We start from the raw sequence: 21748 nt of genomic DNA, 5'->3' as shown, positions 1-21748 counted from the left end.
ACCTACACCACAGCTCACGACAACGCCGGATCGTTAACCCACTGAGCAAGGGCAGGGACCGAACCCGCAACCTCATGGTTCCTAGTCAGATTCGTCAACCACTGCGCCACGACGGGAACTCCAAAAATGGGCGGTTTTAGCCACCGTCAAACTAGGATGGAGAGACACCCAGGAAATAAGAGAGCCAGAGAAGGGAAGCCAAAATTCTTTGTATGATCTCAGTCCATATTTCTGACTGACCCCTAAAACTCTCAACAGTCCAAGTAAGGCTGAAAGAGCTGAGATTATATATGAATTTATAGTGTGAATTCAGCCGAGTTAACTCACTGTTATAAACAAAGAATTAAAATGATCATTCAGTACTATTCAGAGGAAAATAACAGAATCCAAACTCTTTACTGTGTTATCATTCATAAAGATATAAGCCAAAATTACATAATGTATGAAGAATCAGGCTAACACATGACCTACTTATTTTCTTTCTTTCTGGGTTTTTTTTTTTTTTTTTTTTTTTTTTGGCTTCTTAGGGCTGCATTCGCAGCATATGGAGGTTCCCAGGCTAGGGGCCACATCAGAGCTGTAGCTGCTGGCCTACACCACAGCCACAGCAGCGCAGGATCCAAGCTGTGTCTGTGACTCACACCACAGCTCATGGCGATGCCAGATCCTTAACCCACTGAGCAAGGTCAGGGATTGAACCCACAACCCCATGGTTCCTAGTTGAATTTGTTTCCACTGTACCATGACGGGAACTCCTAATTATTTTCTTTTTATTTTACTTTGTTTTATTTTTATTCACATATACTTGATATATAATGTTGTGTTAATTTCTGTTGTACAGCAGAGTGATTCAGATATATGCGTGTGTGTGTGTGTATATATATATTCTTTTTTGTATTCTTTTCCATTATGGTTTATCTCAGGATATTGAATATAGTTCCCTCTGCTATACAGTAGGACCCTACCGTTATTCATTCTATATGTAATATTTTGCATCTGCTAACCCCAGACTCCCACTCCATCCTTCCCCACTGTCCCTCCCCCTTGGCAACCACAAGTCTGTGAGTCTGTTTCTGTTTGGTAGGTAGTTTCATTTGTGCCATATTTTAGATTTCACATGTAAGTGGTATCATATGGTATTTGTCTTTCTCTTTCTGACTTAATTCACTTAGTATGATAATCTCTGGTTCTTTCTACATTGCTGCAAGTGCATTATTTCATTCTTTTTATGGCTGAGTAGTATTCTACTGTATATATGTACCACATCTTCTTTATCCATTCGTCTGTTGATGGACATTTATGTTGTTTCCACATCTTGGCCATTGTGAATAGTGCTACTATGAAAATAAGGGTGTTGTATCTTTTCAAATTATAGTTTTGTCTGGATATATGCCTAGGAGTGTGATTACTGGATCATATGGTAACTCTATTGTTAATTAGTATTTTAAGAACCCTCCATACTGTTTTCCATAGTGGCTGCACCAATTTACTTTCCCACCAACAGTGTAGGATTCCCTTTTCTCCACGCCCTATGCAGCATTTGTTATTTGTAGACTTTTTAATGATGGCCATTCTGACTGGTATGAGGTGGTCCCTCATTGTAGTTTTGGTTTGCATTTCCTCTAATAATTAGCTATGATATGAGCATTTTTTCATATGCCTGATGGCCATCTATATATTTTCTTTGGAGAAATATCTATTTAGGTCTATTGTCCATTTTTTGATTGGGTTCTTTGTTTTTGTTATTGAGTTATATGAGCTGTTTGTATATTCTGGAGATCAAGCCCTTATTTACAAATACTTTCTCCCAATCTGTAGGTTGCCTTTTTGTTTTAGCTATGGTTTCCTTTGCTGTTCAAACGCTTATACATTAAATTAGGTCTTATTTATGAATTTTTGCTTTTATTTTTATTACTTTGGGAAACAGACTTAGGAAAACATTGGTATAGTTTATATTTGAGAATGGTTTATCTATGATCTCTTCTAGGAGTTTTATTATGTCATAACATACTTAAGTCTTTAAGCCATTTTGAGTTTATTTTTGTGTGTGGCATGACACATACACATACTAACTTTACTGATTTAACATGTGGCTGTCCAACTTTCCCAACACCACTTACTAAAGAGACTGTCTCTTCTCCAGTATATATTCTTGCCTTCTTTGTCAAAGATTAGTTGACTGTAGGTGTGTGGGTTTATTTCTAGGCTCTCTGTTCTGTTCCATTGATCCATATGTCTGGGTTTTTTTTTTTTTTCCAATACCATGCTGTTTTGATGACCGTAGCTTTGTAGTATTGTTGGAAATCTGGAAAGGCTATGCCTCCAGCTTTGTTCTTTTTCCTCAGGATTGCTTTGGCACTTCTGGGTTTTTGTGGTTACATATAAATTTTAGGATTATTTGTTCTAGTTTTGTGAAAAATGTCATGGGAAATTTGATAGAGATCACATTAAATATATAGATTACTTCAGTAGTATGGCCATTTTAACAATATTTTTTTCACCTATTTTGATTTTCTCTTTATGGCTGTACTTTCAGCATCTGGAATTTCCCAGGCTCGGGTCTAATCAGAGCTTCAGCTGAGGCCTATGCCACAGCTTGTGGCAGTGCAGGTCCTTAGCCCAATGAACGAAGCCAGGGATTGAACCCTTAACCTGCTGAGCCCCATGTGGGAACTCCCATTCCACCTATTTTTAAATTGTGTTTTTATCTTTTTAGTATTGATTTGTCAGAGTTCTTTATGTATTCTTGATTCGATTCTCTTTTCAGATATATAATTTGCAAATATTGTCTTTCATTTTGTGGGTTTTTTTTTTTTTTCATTTTTTGGATAATGTCCCTAGCAGTACAAGTTTTTTAATTTGCCTAAGTCTATATTTCATTATCTCATTTATGCTTTCGGTGTTATATCTAAGAAGGCTTGACTTAGCTCAATGTCACAAAGATTTATTTCTATATTTTCTAAGAGTTTTATATTTTTAGCTCTTACATTTATGTCTGTGACCCATCTTGAGTTAATTTTTGTGTATTGTGTAAGGAAGGAATTCAGCTTTATTCTTTTGCATATGGATATCTAGTCATCCAGCAGCATTTGTTGTAAAGACTATTTTTCCCTCATTGAATTAACTTTGGTACCCTTGCTGAAAATCTACTGATTATCAATATAAGGGTTTATTTCTGGGATCTTTTTCTTACCCCATTGATTTTTATCTTTATCCTTATGCTGGTAGCTCCCTGTTTTGATTAACTTTGTAGTTAAGTTTTTAAATCAAGAAATGTGAGTCCTCCAAATTTGTTCTTTTTTCAAGATTGTGTTGCCTATTCTGGGTACTTTGTATTTCTATACAAATTTAGGATCTGCTTGTCAATTTCAGCAAAATGCCATCTGGGACTTTGACAGGGGTTGTGTTGAGTCTGTGGATCAATTTGAGGAGTATTTTCATCTTTTAAATATTAAGACCACTCTTACTTTCCATTTTACTGATATTCCTTTCTGACTCTTGAAGTATCCAATGTTTAGATGTATCTATAGTGTTTACCATTTTTAACAAGGATTTTTCAGAGACCATTAGTTTTACCAGTCATGTGAAGAAGAGGCCAAGGAAGTCTATTCATTTATCATGCTTTAGTGAAAGATATTATTTTTAGTGCCTTTAAAGTCATAGTTGTATTTTAATGTTTTTGACTGACTCACTCTAATCGATTTAAGTACCAATAGCATCCATGAATATAGATGATATAACTGCTTGAAAGTCTTGTTTTCCAGCCCAGCTGGAAAGGGAATGGAGACTCTTCTAGCTGTTTTTCAGACGCGTTTGAAGTTTTTTGTTTTGTTTTGTTTTTCTTGGAGTTTCCAGTGGAGATGCCAAGCTGGCAGCAAATGAAGTATACTGTAATGTGAAGCCTTATAAATATACGTTGGATTGCTGCCATCATTATCAAAAGCACTGGTGCAGAAATGTGCAAAGGGAAGATTTTCAAATTAAGGTTGGCCTGTACATATAAATGTTAGCTCTTAAATAAAGCTCAATAAATACTAAATTGTCATCTATTAGTCTCCTACATTTTATTGCCTTTTTGGAATAATCATGTACCTCAGAACATCGTTTAATATGAACTGGCTTGTGGCTGTATAAGAATGCAGCTTCTTTTTTTCTTTATGCTTTATGTACTCAGATGAGGAAAATTTGCTGCATTTTATAAATAAATCAGAGTTAAAAAGCAAATTTTCTTCCCACCTTTTTATCTTCATGGAGGCCCAGCTTTAAGGCATTTGAGTGATGCATTTACACTCTGCCTCACAACTAGTTCCCCTGAAAAAAATAATCTTCAAAGTCACATTTTTTTTTCTTCTTCTTACAGGACACACTATTTGGAATCATGGTAAAAGGAAATACTGTTCTTGTGTCGGTAAAAAGCAGACCTTTCTTTTTCAAGTGCTGAAAATTTTCATTTCTATTTCATTCCTTTGATAGAAATTATAATGGATCCCTCATTGAAATGAACATCTATTCAAATAAAGACAGATACTTGTTATACTAAAGACAGAAGATTTCTAAATATCAGTGGAGCTCAGTGTATTTGTCCTGGTTTAAGTAGACAGAACGTTGGTTTACACTGGGCGATGCCTTCTTTGATATTTAGCTTTACTGCTGAATTAGCTTTGTAGGTGTGGGGGGACTGAAAACAAGTTGGAAGTTTTCACACATTTCCCTGTGCTTGCTATTTAATATAAAATGATATTTGCTATTTGTAAATCAGACTAGAAATGATCAATTAAAAGCAATGTGCATGATTATTTAACGAACAGTATTTTTAACGGTGGTCTCAATCTATAGCTGATTATGGCTAAAGTTTATGACTGATGTATATGGTCATAGGTTAGTTAAGTAAGTGATAAACTTGGTAGGTAAGAATGAAATAATATATATTTAAAAATTTTTTTTCTTTTCTTTTCTTTTTTTTTTTTTTTTAGAACTGCACCCCTTGCATGTGGAAGTTCCCAGGCTAGGAGTTGAATCAGAGCTACAGCTGCCGGCCTACACCACAGCCACAGCAACGCGGGATCCGAGCTGCGTCTGTGACCTACACCACAGCTCATGGCAACGCAGGATCCTTAACCCACTGGCCAGGGCCAGAGATCGACCTGCATCCTCATGGATACTAGTTGCATTCGTTTCTGCTGAGCCATGACAGGAACTCCCAAGAATGGGATAATATAGAGAAAGTATTTGTCCTGTTACATTGGAAGTATTTACATTAATTAAATAGCTCAGGTGAATTACTGGACAAAAATTGTAAAATGACTTACTTTCAACATTCCTAAAACAAAGGTTGCATTTCATTTGTAAGTCATAAATTCTTATAAAATGTGTTAGCAGAATTTTCCTTTGGCTAATTAATGGTACGTAATTTGAAATTCTATGATAACTAAATTTTTCAAGTTTTCAAATACTGTCCAATATACTTTCTTTTCTATATATCAGACAGACTGAGCAAGCTGTGGTAAACCTTTGAGAAATTGTAATCCGAATTGTGAAATAGTCTTCTCAAGGATGTGGAGGAGGGCCTTAAAAATTAAAGAGTAGCATAGGAGGAAGAGGTCACTGTAGAGTATGGCAGAGAAGTAGCTCTTCCTCTTTCTAACCCCAACCCCAGCTAACATCATGGGGACATTAGTCTTCACCCCCAGAGGCCTTTCCCTCAAAGCTGGTCTCACAGCTTTCAATAGGGCATTCTAGGCAACTTCTTCCCGTCCACCGAGTCCATCAAGCAGAGCAAATGTCTATCAAACATCTGGGACAACTGTCTGTCACATTTGCCAACCAACAGCTAGGCGACGGTACCCAATATGATTTATACGACTTTATTTTGTTTTCATACTTGAATATTCAAACAAATATTCAATGTTTGTATCAGGGAAATTCTACATTCAACTCAAGCCTTCTTCTCCTTGAGTAGAATCATATAAGAAGGGTGAAAATGGTCCAAATCAAATTCTTTATAGCCATCAGAGCACTCAGTCTTTTTTGGGGGGAGGGCACACCCTCAGTATTTGGAGGTTCCCAGGCTATGGGTCGAATCAGAGCTTTACCCCCTGGCCTATGCTACAGCAACGCCAGCTCTGAGCCGCACCCGTGACCTGCACCACAGCTCACAGCAACGTCGGATCCTTAACCCACTGAGCAAGGCCAAGGGTCAAACCTGTGTCCTCATGGATGCTAGTCAGATTCGTCTCCACTGAGCCACGACAGGAGCTCCAAGTACTCAGTCCTTCGTGTGGTGATGTCCCTTGAGTCAGTCTTCAGTATGACATCCAGTTATTAATCACTGTAAGAGTTAACATTAACATTAAGTTGCAAAGAAAAAGCATCACTAATATAAAAGTCTTGGAATTTGGCAACCAGTGAACATTAAAGACATTTTGATTTAACCACATGTAGGAGAGATGGAAGACTATAAGATTTTCAGGTCCTGTTAAATAGTCAACTAACATGGATAACTTGAAGAAAAACTGTGAAAAAGTTCCCAGAGCCTATGCCACACTGCTGTAGGATGCAGTAGCCACGAGCTTCATCTGGCATGAGCATGATCTGGGGTGGCTTTGCTCTCATGCAGGGCCTCCACACCTTGGGGCAGAGGATTCAACCCTGTAGGTCATTAAAATGGTAGCTTCACCTGTGAAACAAAGACATAGAAGAAAAACTCCTTAGTGGAAAAACTGCTTAGTTTATCACAGAGACATATTGATTATTTCATTTTCAGATAGAAGATACATAGTATGAATATATAGACACAAGTACAAGTGGTACTTAACAATGAAAAATAAAGGAAAGGTGGATACGGAGTTCGTTCTTCTGGCCCATACATGGGGAGTTGCTTTATTTTCAGATGCGCCAAGCTTGGGCATACAGGTGTATTTGTGAGGAATCTCTGTATTTCTTTACAAAGGGAAGGAGAGGTAACACATTTTCTTATCAGTCTTTTTTTTTTTTTTTTTTTTTTTGCTTTCTAGGCATGTGGAGTTACCAGGCTAGGGATCGAATCGGAGCTACAGCTGTCAGCCACAGCCACAGCCACAGCCACAGCAACATGGGATCAGAGCCGCATCTGCAACCTACACCCCAGCTCATGGCAATGCCGGATCCTTAACCCACTGAGTGAGGCCAGGGATCAAACCCACATCCTCATGAATACTAGTCGGGTGTGTTACTGCTGAGCCACAACAGGAACTCCGTATCTACAGAGCATTTTCATCACCAAAAACTACCCCCTGCAATCCCACATGCCTGAGGCATCACTTCCCATTCCCCCTGTCCTCCCATCCCCTGGCAACCACTAATCTACTTTTGCTGTCTCTATGAGGTGATCTCTTCTGGATATTTCTCATAAATAGAATCATACGATATGCGACCTTGTGTTTGGCTTCTTTGACTTTGCATGATGTTTTCGAGGCTCATGCATCAGAATACCTTTCCCTTTTGGGGCTGAATAATATACCATCACAGGGATATATTACCTTTCCCATATTCATCCGTTCACTGCTGGAGATACACGATCGTAAACAGTTTTGTTTTGGGAGAAATCATCAAACATAGTTGTGTTCTCATCAGAACACATATTATGTGTTTACGTCCTTTTTTCCCTGAGACAAATTATATTATTGTCAACTTTTTAAAGGAAAGTTTTATAAAAATTTGGATCAAAAAATTGAAATCTGAATTTTATTTTACAGAGGCTTAAATATTGTTCTTTGACTCAAGCCAAGTTCTTTTACTTTCTGTTTAAACTCTGAAGCTGTTCTGAACTTTTCCAGGGAAAAAGAAGAACAGCTAACTCGGGTGACTGAAGTTCAGAGGTTGCAGGCCCAGCAGGCAGACGCTGCTCTGGAAGAGTTCAAGCGGCAGGTGGAACTGAACTCAGAGAAAGTCTACGCTGAAATGAAAGAGCAGGTGAGGAGGCCACTTTGCCATCTTTTTTGAAAGTCATTCTCTCAGTGGGAAGGTACATCCTGATCTCAAATATGACAGTACCGTATTTACTTGTTCAAAAAGCTTTGTCAGAATTAGCTGTACAATTGGGTCAGGGATTCAGAATGAGAAAGGAGTATTAGGCCTGGCAGAGAAGGAGGACACCCACCTCCACCAGAGCCTCAAAGGAAGAGGGGGCTGGAGTTTCCTGGTGCCTCAGTGGGTTAAGGATCTGGTGTCATCACCGCTGTGACTCAGGTCGCTGCTGTGGTGTGGGTTCAATCCCTGGTCCTGGAACTTTCGGATGCCATGGGCATGGCCACACAAAAAAAAGAATGAAGGAAGAGGGGGCTCCTTGCAGCTGATAACAAGAGCCCCAGTGAGAGGCTCAGCCGGCAGAGCACGAGGAAGGAAGGGGCTGTGGTGTGTGTCTCGGAGGGCCTGCTCTCTGCCCCCCTGGGCTGCTGGGCCGGCTCTGATTGGTAGCTCCTTGGGGCCACGAGTGGAGAGAGAGCAGTGGACAAGAAGGTGCGTCCTCCCTGAGGACGCCTTCATTCATCCTTAATGCCCTGCGCAGAATAACCGTTTTGAAGTCCTTGTCTGCAAATGTGATGATGGCCAGCATGTGTCTCTCTTTGGCACATGGATCAACTTGCAGGTAAAATCCCATGACAAGTGTGTTAGTCTGTTATTTCAGTGTATGTTATACTTGCATATGCATATATAATGTCCATATGGATTATATATGCTTATTTCTTACATATATGCATATATAATTTTATGCTTATATATAATTTTTATGCTTCTGTTTTCTTAAGTTTGATAAGAACTACATATTTTATGTGTTAGTCTTTTTTGCTCTTTTACATTGAATTTTATATATTTACACCCTATCAACGTTGATTTTGTGCAGTCTTTTTTTTTTTTTTTGGTCTTTGGTCTGTTTAGGGCCACACCTGCGACATATGGAGGTTCCCAGGCTAGGGGTCCAATTGGAGCTACAGCTGCTGGCCTATACCACAGCCACAGCAATGTGGGATCCTACACCACAGCTCATGGCAATGCCAGGTCCTTAACCCACTGAGCCAGGCCAGGGGTCGAACCCACACCCTCATGGATATTAGTCGTGTTCCCTAACTGCTGAGCTACGACAGGAACTCCTGTGCGGTCTTTAACACTGAATGTTTTATCATATGAATATAACATATTTTATTTATCAGCGCCCCTCTTCAAGGGTATTTAGTTTATTTTCAGGTTTTTTGATTATGAAAAATGTTGCAGTACTTGATTGTGATTTCACTTTCGGCTGGAATTATCTTCCTTAGGAGTCCCAAACTCACACTGGTGGTAGAAACATCCCTGACTGGTAGAAAAATTCCTCACTCAGGGTTTTATGACTGAGCCCTGTAGGGTTTACCAGTTTGGAACTGTGCTTTCTTGTTACTTTTTGATTCAGATTGTGTGAATAGGGGTCCTGAGAGCAAGGTTTGAGATCCCCTTCTCTCTGTTTCTCCACTCACTGCCTTGGGCAAAAGCTAGATTCCTGCTGAGAGTTTGGGTTGGAAGGTGGGGACTTTCAATCTCTGCTGCATGAATGTGCTTATCTTCCCAACTCCCTGCTATGATCAGAGCCCAGACCCAAGAAAGTATATCTGGTCCAAATGTGCAATGGAGCAGCATGGGAAACTCTTTGATCAGCTTAAAGTTTAAAGGAGTACAGAAAATATTAAAGGAGGGGCCCCTGGCAAGAAGTTTTAAGTACACAGTGAAGAAGGCTAAAAAGGGGGCATTTGGAAGTGCTACATCTGACAGTATAGCTTTCTAACAAAAGCAGAGAGCATGACAGGCACCTTTGGCTCAATAAATGCACCTCTTGGGACCAATGATGTAATATTAGCAGATCACAGAATTTATGGGTGTGAAGGGGAAAACAAGCAAACAATACGGGACTTGTGAAAGCGTTTTGTAGGACAAGAAAAAGGTGATTGCATTCAGCAGTCACAGAATAAAAGCATACTTCTGAAAACAATCCACTTTAGAATTCAGAAAAAAAAAAAACTCAGAAAAGTAATACCTTAAAAAAAAGACATGACCTATACAAAAGAGACCACATACATTAAGTAAAATTAATGCAGTGAAATCTGAATACATTCTGGAAAAAGAATTGAACTTCAAGAGCAAAATGAAAATCTTACAAGTTTCTAAGCAGGATGAAACTCTCAAAGAAATTGGAGAAATAATGGGGCAATGCTTCAGAGTTTTGAAGGAAAGAGGTTGTGACCCAATTTTATACATAACCAAGGAGATTTTCACTTACAAAATCAGCAGAAAAACATGTTCTTAGTAAGAGCTCACATGATGTATAGTGCTTGCTTCTTTCCTGGAAAAAATTATATCAAGACATCAACCAATTCAAGGATGAAGACATCCCACACAGGAGGGAACCATAATTTTAAAGGCTGAGTAGAGAACAATGGAATTGAAAAAATAAAAACAAAATTAACTAATCGTTACACCTCTAGTTATAAAATAGAATGCTCATGGTCACTGAATCTTGAAGAAGGTATCTAATATAGAAAATACACATTTGATAGCAATAACTTAGTCTAAATACCTAGGTTACATTAGTGAAGTTTAAGAAGTAGATTGATGGGGAGCTGGGAGTGGAGCACAGTGTGCTAAAACTCTGCCTGAATAGGTGAGATTCAGAGAATTCTTAAAACTAGGGAACTGTAGAATAAATTTTTTTAAATTATTTATTTATTTATTTATTTTGTCTTTTTGCTATTTCTTTGGGCCGCTCCCACGGCATATGGAGGTTCCCAGGCTAGGGGTCGAATCGGAGACATAGCCACTGGCCTACGCCAGAGCCACAGCAACGCGGGATCCGAGCCGCGTCTGCAACCTACACCACAGCTCATGGCCATGCCAGATCCTTAACCCACTGAGCAAGGGCAGGGACTGAACCCGCAACCTCATGGTTCCTAGTCGGATTCGTTAACCACTGCGCCACGACAGGAACTCCTAAAATATTTCTTAATTGTGTAAACATAGGCATTAATAAAATTAACATGATGTTAAATTCTCATAAAATCTTGAGAAAATAAAAGCAAAACTTCGGATATTACCAAAGGAACAGAAAAAAATGTCCAAAATAAGACAGAGTATGTAATTGTAGTTTTAAATATTAATGGATTAATTTAATAGTAGAAAAATCTTCTAATAAAAGCATTATTATTAGCTGATTTAAATCTGAGTATATGTCCTATTTATAAAAGATACAACTAAAAGTTACACAAAATTATGTATATATAATATATTTTACCACTTGTATTCAGAATAAAAAAAAGAATTTAATATTATTACATAAATTAACATTATAAGTCAGTAAACTGGATAAAGGAATATATTTTTGCATGCTGAAGCCAAGAGTACTTATGAAAAAGTATTAGAAAGACATAGAAAAATTGGGGGTGCTTTAATACATTTTTCTCTATCTTTGACAGTGCGGGGGTGGGGGGAGCAAAACCTAAACAAATAGGAGGTCTAACTAGCAGTTTATAAAGCAGCTATATTTCTACTTTCTACACTTTAAATATGATATGTTAAATTTTGACTCCCATGGAATGGTTATAAAACTCAGTAGACCATAAAGAAACCCTCAATATATTCCCAAAACCTGACATGACAGAGAGCACATAATTTTTTTTACTACAATGCTTAGCAAAACTAGAAATTAAATTTCATTTAAAATTGCTTCATTGGACTTCACCAAAATGAAATACTTCTGTTCTTTGAAGGACATCATTAAAAAAACAACAAAAGGAAGTAAGGCAAGCCAGAGAATGGTAGAGAAGATTCACAAATATTTCCAAAAACTTGTATCTAAAATATAAAAGAGATCTTACAACTAAATAATAAGACAAACACCCAAGTTAAAAATAGGCGAAGTATTTGGACATTTCACTGAAGACCAATAAGCACATAAAAAGATGTTCAGTATCATCATTCATCAGGGAAATGCAAATTAAAACCACAGTGAAATGCCACTATATGCTCAGTAGAATGGTTAAAATGATAAAGATTGGTTGACAGTGCCAAATGTTGGTGAAGGTGTGGTCAAGTGGAGCTTTTCTACACTGCTGGTGGAAAAACTGCGAATTTCTCCTGTTTGTTAAACATAGGTGAATACATGTCAGCCATCTCATTCATGTGTGTTTAACCAAGAGAAACAAAGCCATATCCAGACAAAGACTTGTACACAAATTGCCAGCAACTTCATTCACAAAAGCTCCAAACTCGAAAAACCCAAATGTTCCTCAGAAATTGAAAGGACAATCAAAATGTGGTATATACAATGGAATACTATGCAAGAATTAAAAGGAATGAACTGTTGATACACACGACAACATGGATGAGTCTCAAAACCCTGCTGAATGAAAGACGTTAAAAACAAAGAGTACAAAATTCTGAGTGATTTAGAATTCCCTAGATTATGTCAGGGCTTCTGTTTTTGTTTTTGTTTTTCTTTAAGCAGATTATCAACCCGATTTGTTTCAGAGCGAAAGTCAGGTCTCATCTTCTGTGGGTGGGTTTCGGTTGCAGCTAAATCCCAAAGCCTTTGCATGGCTGTGTTGAGTCTGTGTTGTGCCACTCAGGAGTGAGTCTGACACTTGGATGGTGATTTAAATCACTCCACCCAGTGACTCCAGGCACTCATGGAACATTCTCCAGCAGGATACACCATATGCTTGGCCACAAAACAATTCTCAATAACTTTTAAAAGGACTAAAAATCATACAAAATATGTTCTTTGACCCTATGATGATAAATTAGAAATAAGCAATAATAAGAAATCTGGGAAATCCCCACATAGTTGGAAATTAAGTAACACTTATGAATAACTCCTGGGTCAAAGAAGCTCTCACAAGGAAAATTTTAACATATTTTAAACTGAATTAAATGAAAATATGGCATATCAAAATTTTTGGAATGCAGCTAATGCAGTATTTACAGAAAATTTTAAAGCATTGAATATCTGTAGTCAAAAGGAAAGTTCTCAAATCAGTAACCTAAACTTCAGCTTAAGAAACCAGCAAAAGAAAAGCAAGTTTCTGCTCAAGGAAGCAGAAAAAAAGGGGATTATATATATATACAATTATATAGCTATATATATTATATTTATATGCAGAAAAAGAAGTAGAAAACATTAAAATAGGGAAAACCAATGATCCCAAAAGTTGGTTCTTTGAAAAGATTTTTAAAAATTGACAAATTTATCTTGAAGGATGGGAAAAAAAAACCCCTCAATAATGAGAAACAGTGCCAGTGATGAGGACACCGCTATCAACCCTGTACAAAATGAACGAATTATGAATTGATATTTTAAAAACTTTATGCCAACAAATTACACAACTTAGGTAAGGTAGACAAATTCCTCAAAAGATGCAAGTTACTAAAACTGTCTCAAGAAGAGATAGAAAGTCTGAATTGTCTTGTAATAATTACATTTAATTAGCAATTAAAAATCTTTTCTAAAGGATATAACCCAGTACCAAATGGTTTCCCTGGTGAGTTCCATCAAATATTAAAGAAAAAATAATTTTAATTCTTTGAAAACTCTTTCAGAAAGTTGAGAAAGGATTCCTTTTCAGTTCATTCTCTAAGGCCAGTAGTACTCTAATATCAAAACCAAAGTTACTACAAAACTACAGAGAATTATCTGTCATCACTGTAGACACAAAAACTGTTAATGATATTTTAGTACACTGAGTCTGAAAACATAAAGATGATTTTACACCAGGATCAAGTGGGATTTATCCCGGGAATCCAAGGTCGTTTTAACATTCAAAAATCAACTTCTGTCATACAGCATATTAGTAGAATAAAATACAAAACCACACCATCTTCTCAACAGAGTCATAAAAAGCATTTGAAAAAGTTCAACAGCATTTATGATTTAAAAAAAAAATTTTGGCAAGTTAGAACTAGAGGTGAACTTAACCCAATAATAAACATCTATGAGAACCTTAAACTAATATACTTAATATTGAAAGACATAATGCTTTTCCTCCTGAGAACAAGGATAAGATAACTGTTTTTGTGACATCCATTTAACATGGTATTGGAGGCTCTAGCCAGGTCTCCAACAAGGTCAAAAACCAAACCAAACCAAAACAAAATAAAACAAAATCCCAAAGATATATAGATTGGAAAAGAAGAAGTGCAGATGTTTTCAGTATGATGATTCTGTGTGGCCAAAATTCGTAAAAAAAATACTAGAACTAATAAATGATTTAAACATATTTGCAGGATACTAGATCAATAGAAGAAAATTCATTCATGCTTCAGTGTACTAGTTATGCTTCAACAATGGAATATCTAAAAATGCAATTAAGAAAATTTAATGATATAGCATCCCAAAGAATAAAATATTTACAAATAAACAAATGAAACAATTTGAATACTTACACATTGAAAACTATAAAATATTGCTGAGAGAAATTTTAAAAGATCTAAATAAATGGAGAGCTATTCTATGCTCATGGGTTGGAAAACTCAGTAGTAGTAACTTTAGTTAGTAGTAAAACTTTATTCATAGTAAAAAATCAGAAATTATATATAAAAAAGTTGGAGAGAATGTAAAAATTGATCTTTTTTTAAAGAAAAAAAAAGTCTCAGAGTTGTATGGCAGAACTGAAAACCTGGAGATAACGCCGTCTTAGGAGTCATTGGGAGTTCCCTTCGTGAGTCAGCGAAAAAAAAAAAAATCTGACTAGCATCCATGAGGACGCAGGTTCGATCCCTGATCTCGCTCGTATCAGGGGTTGCCATGAGCTGTGGTGTAGTTTGCAGATGCGGCTTGGATCTGACATAGCTGTGGCTGTGCATAGACCTGTGGCAACAGCTCTAATTTGACGCCCTAACCTGCAATTTCCATATGCCGCAGGTGCAGCCCTAAAAAGCAAAAAAAAAAAAAAAAAAAAAAAAAAAAAAAGGAATCATTAAATTAAGAACCCTATGCAGCCACGAAGTAAGACCACCACAAAATAAGGAAAGCCAGGGATGAAAGCTAGTATTTGTGCAGTTGATTCTGAAATCACTCTTTTGATCGACCCACCCTCATATCTGACTGCTCTGTTCTGTGCCAGGTTCATAGCCTGTCCTCTGTCTTTCTTCAGCAGTTCTGCCCACCATCTGACTCTCTCATTTCTCGACCTTAAGAGTTCATGTGTTCCTACCTTCGAGGTATCATATCTCAGTGGACTGGTCACATGATCCAGTGAAGGACCCTCTTTGAAACATGTACAGATACATGGGGCCCTCTCTCTTCCCCCATGCACCCCGCACCTTGTGTCTTATCCCTGTGAGCCGTCCTCACTGATTTGTCCAGTGGTGCTAGATTCAGACTCAATGAAAAGTGATAGTAATGGCAGCTGATGAACTGGAAACGTTGTGATTGTTTCTGCTGGACAAATGTTCTTCCATGATTTCAGACATAAGTAGTTGTATGTGCAGTTGAGTTTCTGAAACAGAGAAAGCACCTTTGGTATGGTTATAATACTAAGGCACCCTGTTTATAATTGAAACCATATAGCAAGGTTCATTTGCAAATAAAATAATTCTCATGTGGCAAATTTAACACATTAAATATATATGTCAAAACATGGTAAATTAGGTATCCTCTATTCCAGATTATCAGTTGATTAAAAAGTGTGAATCTGATACAGCTCCAATTCTAAAAGAAAATCAATCAGCAGATTCATTATTTGGAGACTCATGTTTGCAGATTTTTTTCTGTAGTCTATATTTTCTTTTTCTATTGTTGTTTTGAACTGCTCTTTTCTCTTCTCACTGAAATCCTTTGTGTAAAAAGCCAGCAGAGCTTAGGGCATCTTTTTCCATTTGGAAACCGCTGCAGATAGCAGACAATGGGAATTTGAATTAAAAAATAAAAGCTTTGAGTTTGTTTTTGAAAGTGAATTGCTGTTTCAAAAATGAGGCCCATGAGAGAAAATGGAACAGACTTAAACTTTTTTTAAAAATTGCTACACACTGTTTCTTTCACTTTGAAGAACTTTTTATCTCATTTAGTGTTGCTTAAATAACCTAATTTTTACTCCAGTGGCAAAATCCATTATACACGTTAGCTGTCAGCAATTAGTTGTGTAAAATATACATATTTTAATTGTGAAAATGTATTACTCTATTAGAATTATTTCTTTGTATATGTATATATGTATATAATTGTATTTTTAAAAGAAATAGTGTTCTATATTTACCTATTCTTGGTGAGATAAATAAATGACTGAAAGAGACAGCTATGTTTTTTGAAGTATTGGCAGCAACTCTAAAGTGAAACTTTTTCATCTTGTAAACCCACTGAATGAATGTCAGCTAACTACTTCCTCCTGGGGCTTCCACTAACCATTTGACTTTTCTAGTTAATTTTTCTCTTCTTGAAAATACATCCTCATTAAGTGGTATTTGCTGCTAAATATCTGGCTTTGAATTCTATTCCTTTTTCGTTGCAGCCATCAGCTACATGATACTAGCTTTATACTTGGAAAACCCACTGGTTTGCCATAAAAACAAAATTCAGAAACACTGCTGTTGACTAGTGAGGTTACTTCTGGTGGCTCGTACAGTTGAAACTGATTAGCAGTTTCTTACACTCTTAGGGATTATATGTTTGTTCACCATCTCATTATTGCTGTCGGATTAATGAAGACTTTCTCAAGTTGTAAGGAAGGAGCAATGCCATCGAAATATATTTGTTCCTTTGCAAGTGTAGATGGATAACAAACTTAAAGCAAGAGAGCATCATCATGCAGACTATTCCTCCCAACTTACACCTTTGTCCTTGTCCTTCCAGGGTCATGCTGGTTCATGTAATTTTAAATACGTTTTTCAGACCAGTTTTAAGGTAATAAAAGATCCAATATAAATAGACGCATTTTCTCCCAGTTGCGTTTTGATGATAATGGAGAAATCTGTCTACCCTTTTAATATTTGAAATTTTATCTTTAAATGAGATTAGGTAGGAGAGGTAAAATTCTGAAACTATATTTGAATGTTTCAATAGCGCCTATTGTGCTGATTAATCAGTTCCAAATGATAACATCCAAAGGATATGTACAAGTATTTAGCTTTGAAAAACAAAACGAAACAAAAAAAGAAATAATTAAAAGAAATCTTAACTTTCATCCTTAAATGCTTACTAGAGTAGTAAGTGAAACTTTTTCCTAATAATATTCATCAATGACAGATCTCTTTTGCAGAAGAAATGTAAGTCAAAAAAATGTACTGAGAACATTGGATCAGGAAATATATCACTCTTCCTTTAATTGGCTGACTTGAAGGGTTATTAATTGTGAAAATAGTGACATTACTATTTTTTAATGCCTTAACTGTGTTATTGACTTACTGGTCAAGGATTCAACAGACTTGATTTCTTTTTTCATTCATTTATAAAAAAGTTGAGTACTTACTCTATACCAGTCGTTTTAGATTCTGGGAATTCAGAGATTATTAAGACGTATTTGTGGCTTGTGTGATGGATCAGTGCATAGCAGTGTGTGGTTCTAATTGGTGGTGTAACTAGTGGGAGAAATAGGTCATTAAGAGACAGAGGAGGGATATCCGAGGTAGCCCAGTAGATGAGGCATTTATCTGCAATTATGGCATATTTGTATAACTATGAATTTCTCAGATGTTTACATGTTAGAATGTTATTGGTAATGAATTTAGAAAGGTCACTAAATATAAGACTAGATATACAATCAGTTTTATTTCTACAAATTAGCAGCCAACAAATAGAAAGTAAAGTTTGCAAAAGATGCCATGGTACCAGAAAGCTTCACTTACCTCAAGGCTAAATCTAACAAAAGAAATGCAAAGCCTTTGTTTTGTAAACTAGGAGACATTACTAAGAGAAACCAAAGAGGACCTAGGCAAACTGAGGGAGGTATCATGTGTATAAATTTGAAGACTCAATGTTATAAAAATGTCACTTCTCCCAAGATTAATCTATAGAATCAACACAGTTCTAAAATCAAAATGTTACCCCGTGCTTTTTGCAGGGGGTGGGGTGGGGCAGTGAGAGAAACTGCAGGCTCATTCTAAAACATCTATGTGAAAATAGAGAGGGCTCAGGAGAGCTGTGGCCATCTGAAACAGGAACACAACTGGCAACATATACCACCAGATATTGAGCCTAATATTAAGGGATAGTAATTAACAGAATGTGGTTTTGGCACAGAGACGATCAGTGTTTTAGAAGAAAGAGACCAAAAATAGACTCACACATAAAATGATCAGTCTGCTTCATGTCAGTCTGCTTCATGTCTGCTGTACAGCAGGGAAAGACGAATCAGTTCAGCAAGTGCTGCTGTGTCCACTGGACAGCCAGATGGAACAGAGAGGCTCCTCCCTTATCGCATCCCAGGCTTGTAGACGTAAAGTGACAGGTAAAACAATAAAACTCCCCCGAAGAAAATGTAGGAACTAGGCAAAGACGTCCTAAACAGGAAACACAAAATCATAAAAAACCAAAATATTGTCAAAATTAAATTCATTAAAATTAAAAACTTCTGTTCATCAAGAGACCCGTAGATAACATAAGGGTGAGCTCAGAGCTAGAGAAGATAATTGCAATTCAGATATTGAACAAAAGTTTTACACCCAGAGTGGATGAAGAACTCCTACAGATCAGTAAGAAAAGGATAGGCATTAGGCCTGTGTTAATTGATTTTCTCTGTTAAGGATATTTTCTTACATAGTTTCTTAGGTAGTGTCTATGTCTACCAACTCTTAACCAAGCACAGAAATAATTGTTTGTCTGTCTTTCTGCTATTTATATCTGTCTATCTCTCTAATTATCTATCTATCTATATATGAAAAATATTTGAAGGATGGTTTCTTATAGTTTATATAAGTGTGTATTAAATACAAAATATATTTTGAATTGTATATTTTTAATAGATTCTATAATTGTCTGGCACGAATTAGACATGTCAGATTACTCCCAACATAACATCGCAAGAGTACTTTTCTAGAGAAAGAGCAGTGACTTCCTATGGTCATCCTCGACAGAGACTGCTACATGTTGGTCCAATGTCCATTCTGAGTTTCTTACTTGTACAGTAGAGCCTGGATTTTATTTAGGACAACATTAGTCACAGTTTTCAAACTGCCGTCTCTTACCTTGCAGATGGAGTTCGGCTTTTAATGCAGTTCTAGTGAATGAGATTCAAGCAGCATAATTAATTTGCTATTGACAGGAACTTGAAGGAAAGCCCCTTAAAAGGGTTTTCAACTCAGCTAATATGGGCCTTTTGCCCTTGTTCCCTCCCCCTTTACCCTTTGCCCTTCCTTTCCCAGATGTTCAGGACCGCCGAAGCCATTTTGCCACCATTATGGGAAGTTGAATTGCAGAGACCTTAACCCTGATGTCTTTGAACTGCCGACGTAGCAACTGTTTCTGAACTTCTTGTTACACGAGGAAAACATAAGGGCTTATGTTGCTTAAGCTGTGGATACTTGGGTTTTTTCTTACATCTAGCTAAAGTGGTGCTTGAGGCCCCATATAAGGAAAATCCAAGGCCCTTGTTTACCTCTCGTTATTACCTGTAAACATTAAACATTCACAGAAATACACCCATGCCCTTTCGTATTCCTAATTTGATCACCCAGTTGTACTGTTAGGTTTTTTGGAAGCCAGAATTAAACAATAAAGGAGAGGTTTTTTGGTTTTTTGGTTTTTTTTTTTTTCCTTGAAGTTAAATGGAATATGGAATGATGTTTGATCAAGCAGAATCTTTCGTATCTATGGCAACTGAGAACCCTGTGTTTCTACACAAACTTCAAGTATTTTATAAGACGTTAAAAAAATTTTTTTTCTTGTTAGATTGTGGAAGGAGAATGGAATGGGGTCTTGCATTTTCGGTCAGTATAAAATAACATTTTCTTATAGTAGTTATTATTTACTTTGAATTTTTCTTATTGTTTAGCTATGAAAGGTCTTTTCACCTGTTTTAAATTGTTTCCTTTTTTTTTTTGTCTTTTTAGGGCCATACCCACAGCATATGTAGGTTTCCAGGCGTTGAATTGGAGCTGCAGCTGCCAGCCTATGCCACAGCCACAGCAACGCCAGATCCGAGCTATGTCTGCAACCTACACCACAGCTCATGGCAACACTGGATCCTTAACCCACTGAGTGAGATCAGTGATTGAACCCGAGTCCTCATAAGGTACTAGTCAGGTTCATTAACCACTGAGCCACGATGGGGACGAGAACTCCTATTTTGATTGTATAAGATAATTCTACCTTTTGACCATGCTCATGGCATCAGAAAGCTACCAGGTCAGGGATTGAACTCATGCCACGGAAGTGACAACGACAGATCCTTAACCTGCTGAGCCACCAGATAACTCCAATGATTCTATTTTTTGAAGGAAGATATTCTATATTTTTACAATCTTGAGTATACACAAAGCTCATTTAAAATATTTTCATATTTATTATTTATTTTTAGTATTCTTTCTGTGCTGAAATAGAATAAGAACCAAAAATCAATTTCATATAAAGATCTGTCTTTAAAGTACTAAATAAATCAGGTCTTTCCCCTTTGGTTTACCTTCTTTTTTCTTTTTCTCCTTTGCTTCTACCTACCCTCAATTCACTCTTAAGAATTTAATAACATACTTATTCTGCATACTATGGCAATTAGTTAATAATTAAGATACAGTAAACTAGTTATATGTCATAGTCTCTTTTATCTGGGAGCTCATGATGTAGATGAATAAACAAAGCCCACATATTTAAAACCCTTATCCTATGGAGAAAAAAAGCAATGTGCTGGGAAAAGAAAGATGTTAGGTCCTGGACTGCAGAGAAAAGGAAGATGTTTATGTCTGTTGGTGGATCAAAGAACACCTCAGAGAGGAGAGGAGGCTTGAGTCGACCTTGAAGATTGACTGTTTAGATGAGGGGAGATATGGAGGATTCCTCCAGATAGCATGATGCGCAAAGGCTGATCAGGAATAGCCCTGGCCTGTTGGGGGAATGCCAAGGGGATTGGCATGTACTTGCCAAAGACGAATGAATCAAGGGGCCTTCGGGTAGAGGTCTGATGTGAAAAGCATTGAAGGCTTCCACCCACATCTGGAGTGAAAGATGAGAGAAAACAGCATGGGCTCAACTGTGCTTCCTTTAATAATTCCTCAGCACGTTTATTCTTGACTGATGACCTGTGGATTGGTCACCTTAGAGCTCTGATGACTGCCTCTGGAAGCTGATGACTTGGTATTATGAAGGTTGCAGTCTTTGGTTTTTACAAAGAAATATATAGCTGCTAAATATCATCTCATGATCTCTGTAGTCCAGACTTAGGTAAGAACCAGACACTACAAGGTCGTTGTTAAATAATAGTCATGGCTGGGGAAATGCATTTTGTTCTTGTCCAGGGAAACTGGCAGCTTCTCACTGAACAGCTTTGCTCATCAAACCGTGGAGTTTAATTGTGTCTGAATAAAGGCATTTGAGTGATTTTCCCCGTCCACATTTAACATGAAAAACTGAAGGGAGCATTTTTGCAGTTTATTTCCCTAATACTCCATGTTTTATCTCATCTTACCACCTACCAAAAGGTAACCCGAGAGAGGTCATGTGTACAAGCTGAAAAGCAGTATCTCAGCATAAAGCAGAATAATGATTAATAGGTAGTGGCCAGTGATAGGATGGTTGTAACATAAACTGACAATTGCGGCAGAAAAAACA

General features: G+C 37.1%; 1 protein-coding gene across 18 annotated transcripts in view; it reads left to right on the top strand.

Annotated features, from left to right (window-relative positions):
- CEP112 (centrosomal protein 112) overlaps positions 1-21748 on the top strand; it is a 417919-nt gene that overhangs the window by 150651 nt on the left and 245520 nt on the right. For all 18 annotated transcript variants that reach the window (XR_014820925.1, XM_084983965.1, XM_084983960.1 and 15 more), the window contains one exon: positions 7815-7950. Coding sequence is in view for 17 of the 18 variants with exons in the window: in XM_084983965.1 (XP_084840091.1) it covers positions 7815-7950 (136 nt within the window). In the remaining variant the exon portion in view is untranslated. The remainder of the gene's footprint in view (positions 1-7814; positions 7951-21748) is intronic.

This window comes from Sus scrofa, chromosome 12 (assembly GCF_054392235.1).
Source record: "Sus scrofa isolate SSC_HxYL_T2T_F1_AM1 chromosome 12, Sscrofa_HxYL_maternal_Yorkshire_Landrace_v2.0, whole genome shotgun sequence".
NCBI classification, from domain to species: domain Eukaryota; kingdom Metazoa; phylum Chordata; class Mammalia; order Artiodactyla; family Suidae; genus Sus; species Sus scrofa.
Note: the sequence above shows the minus strand (reverse complement) of the source record. Positions and strands in the feature narration are given on the sequence as shown.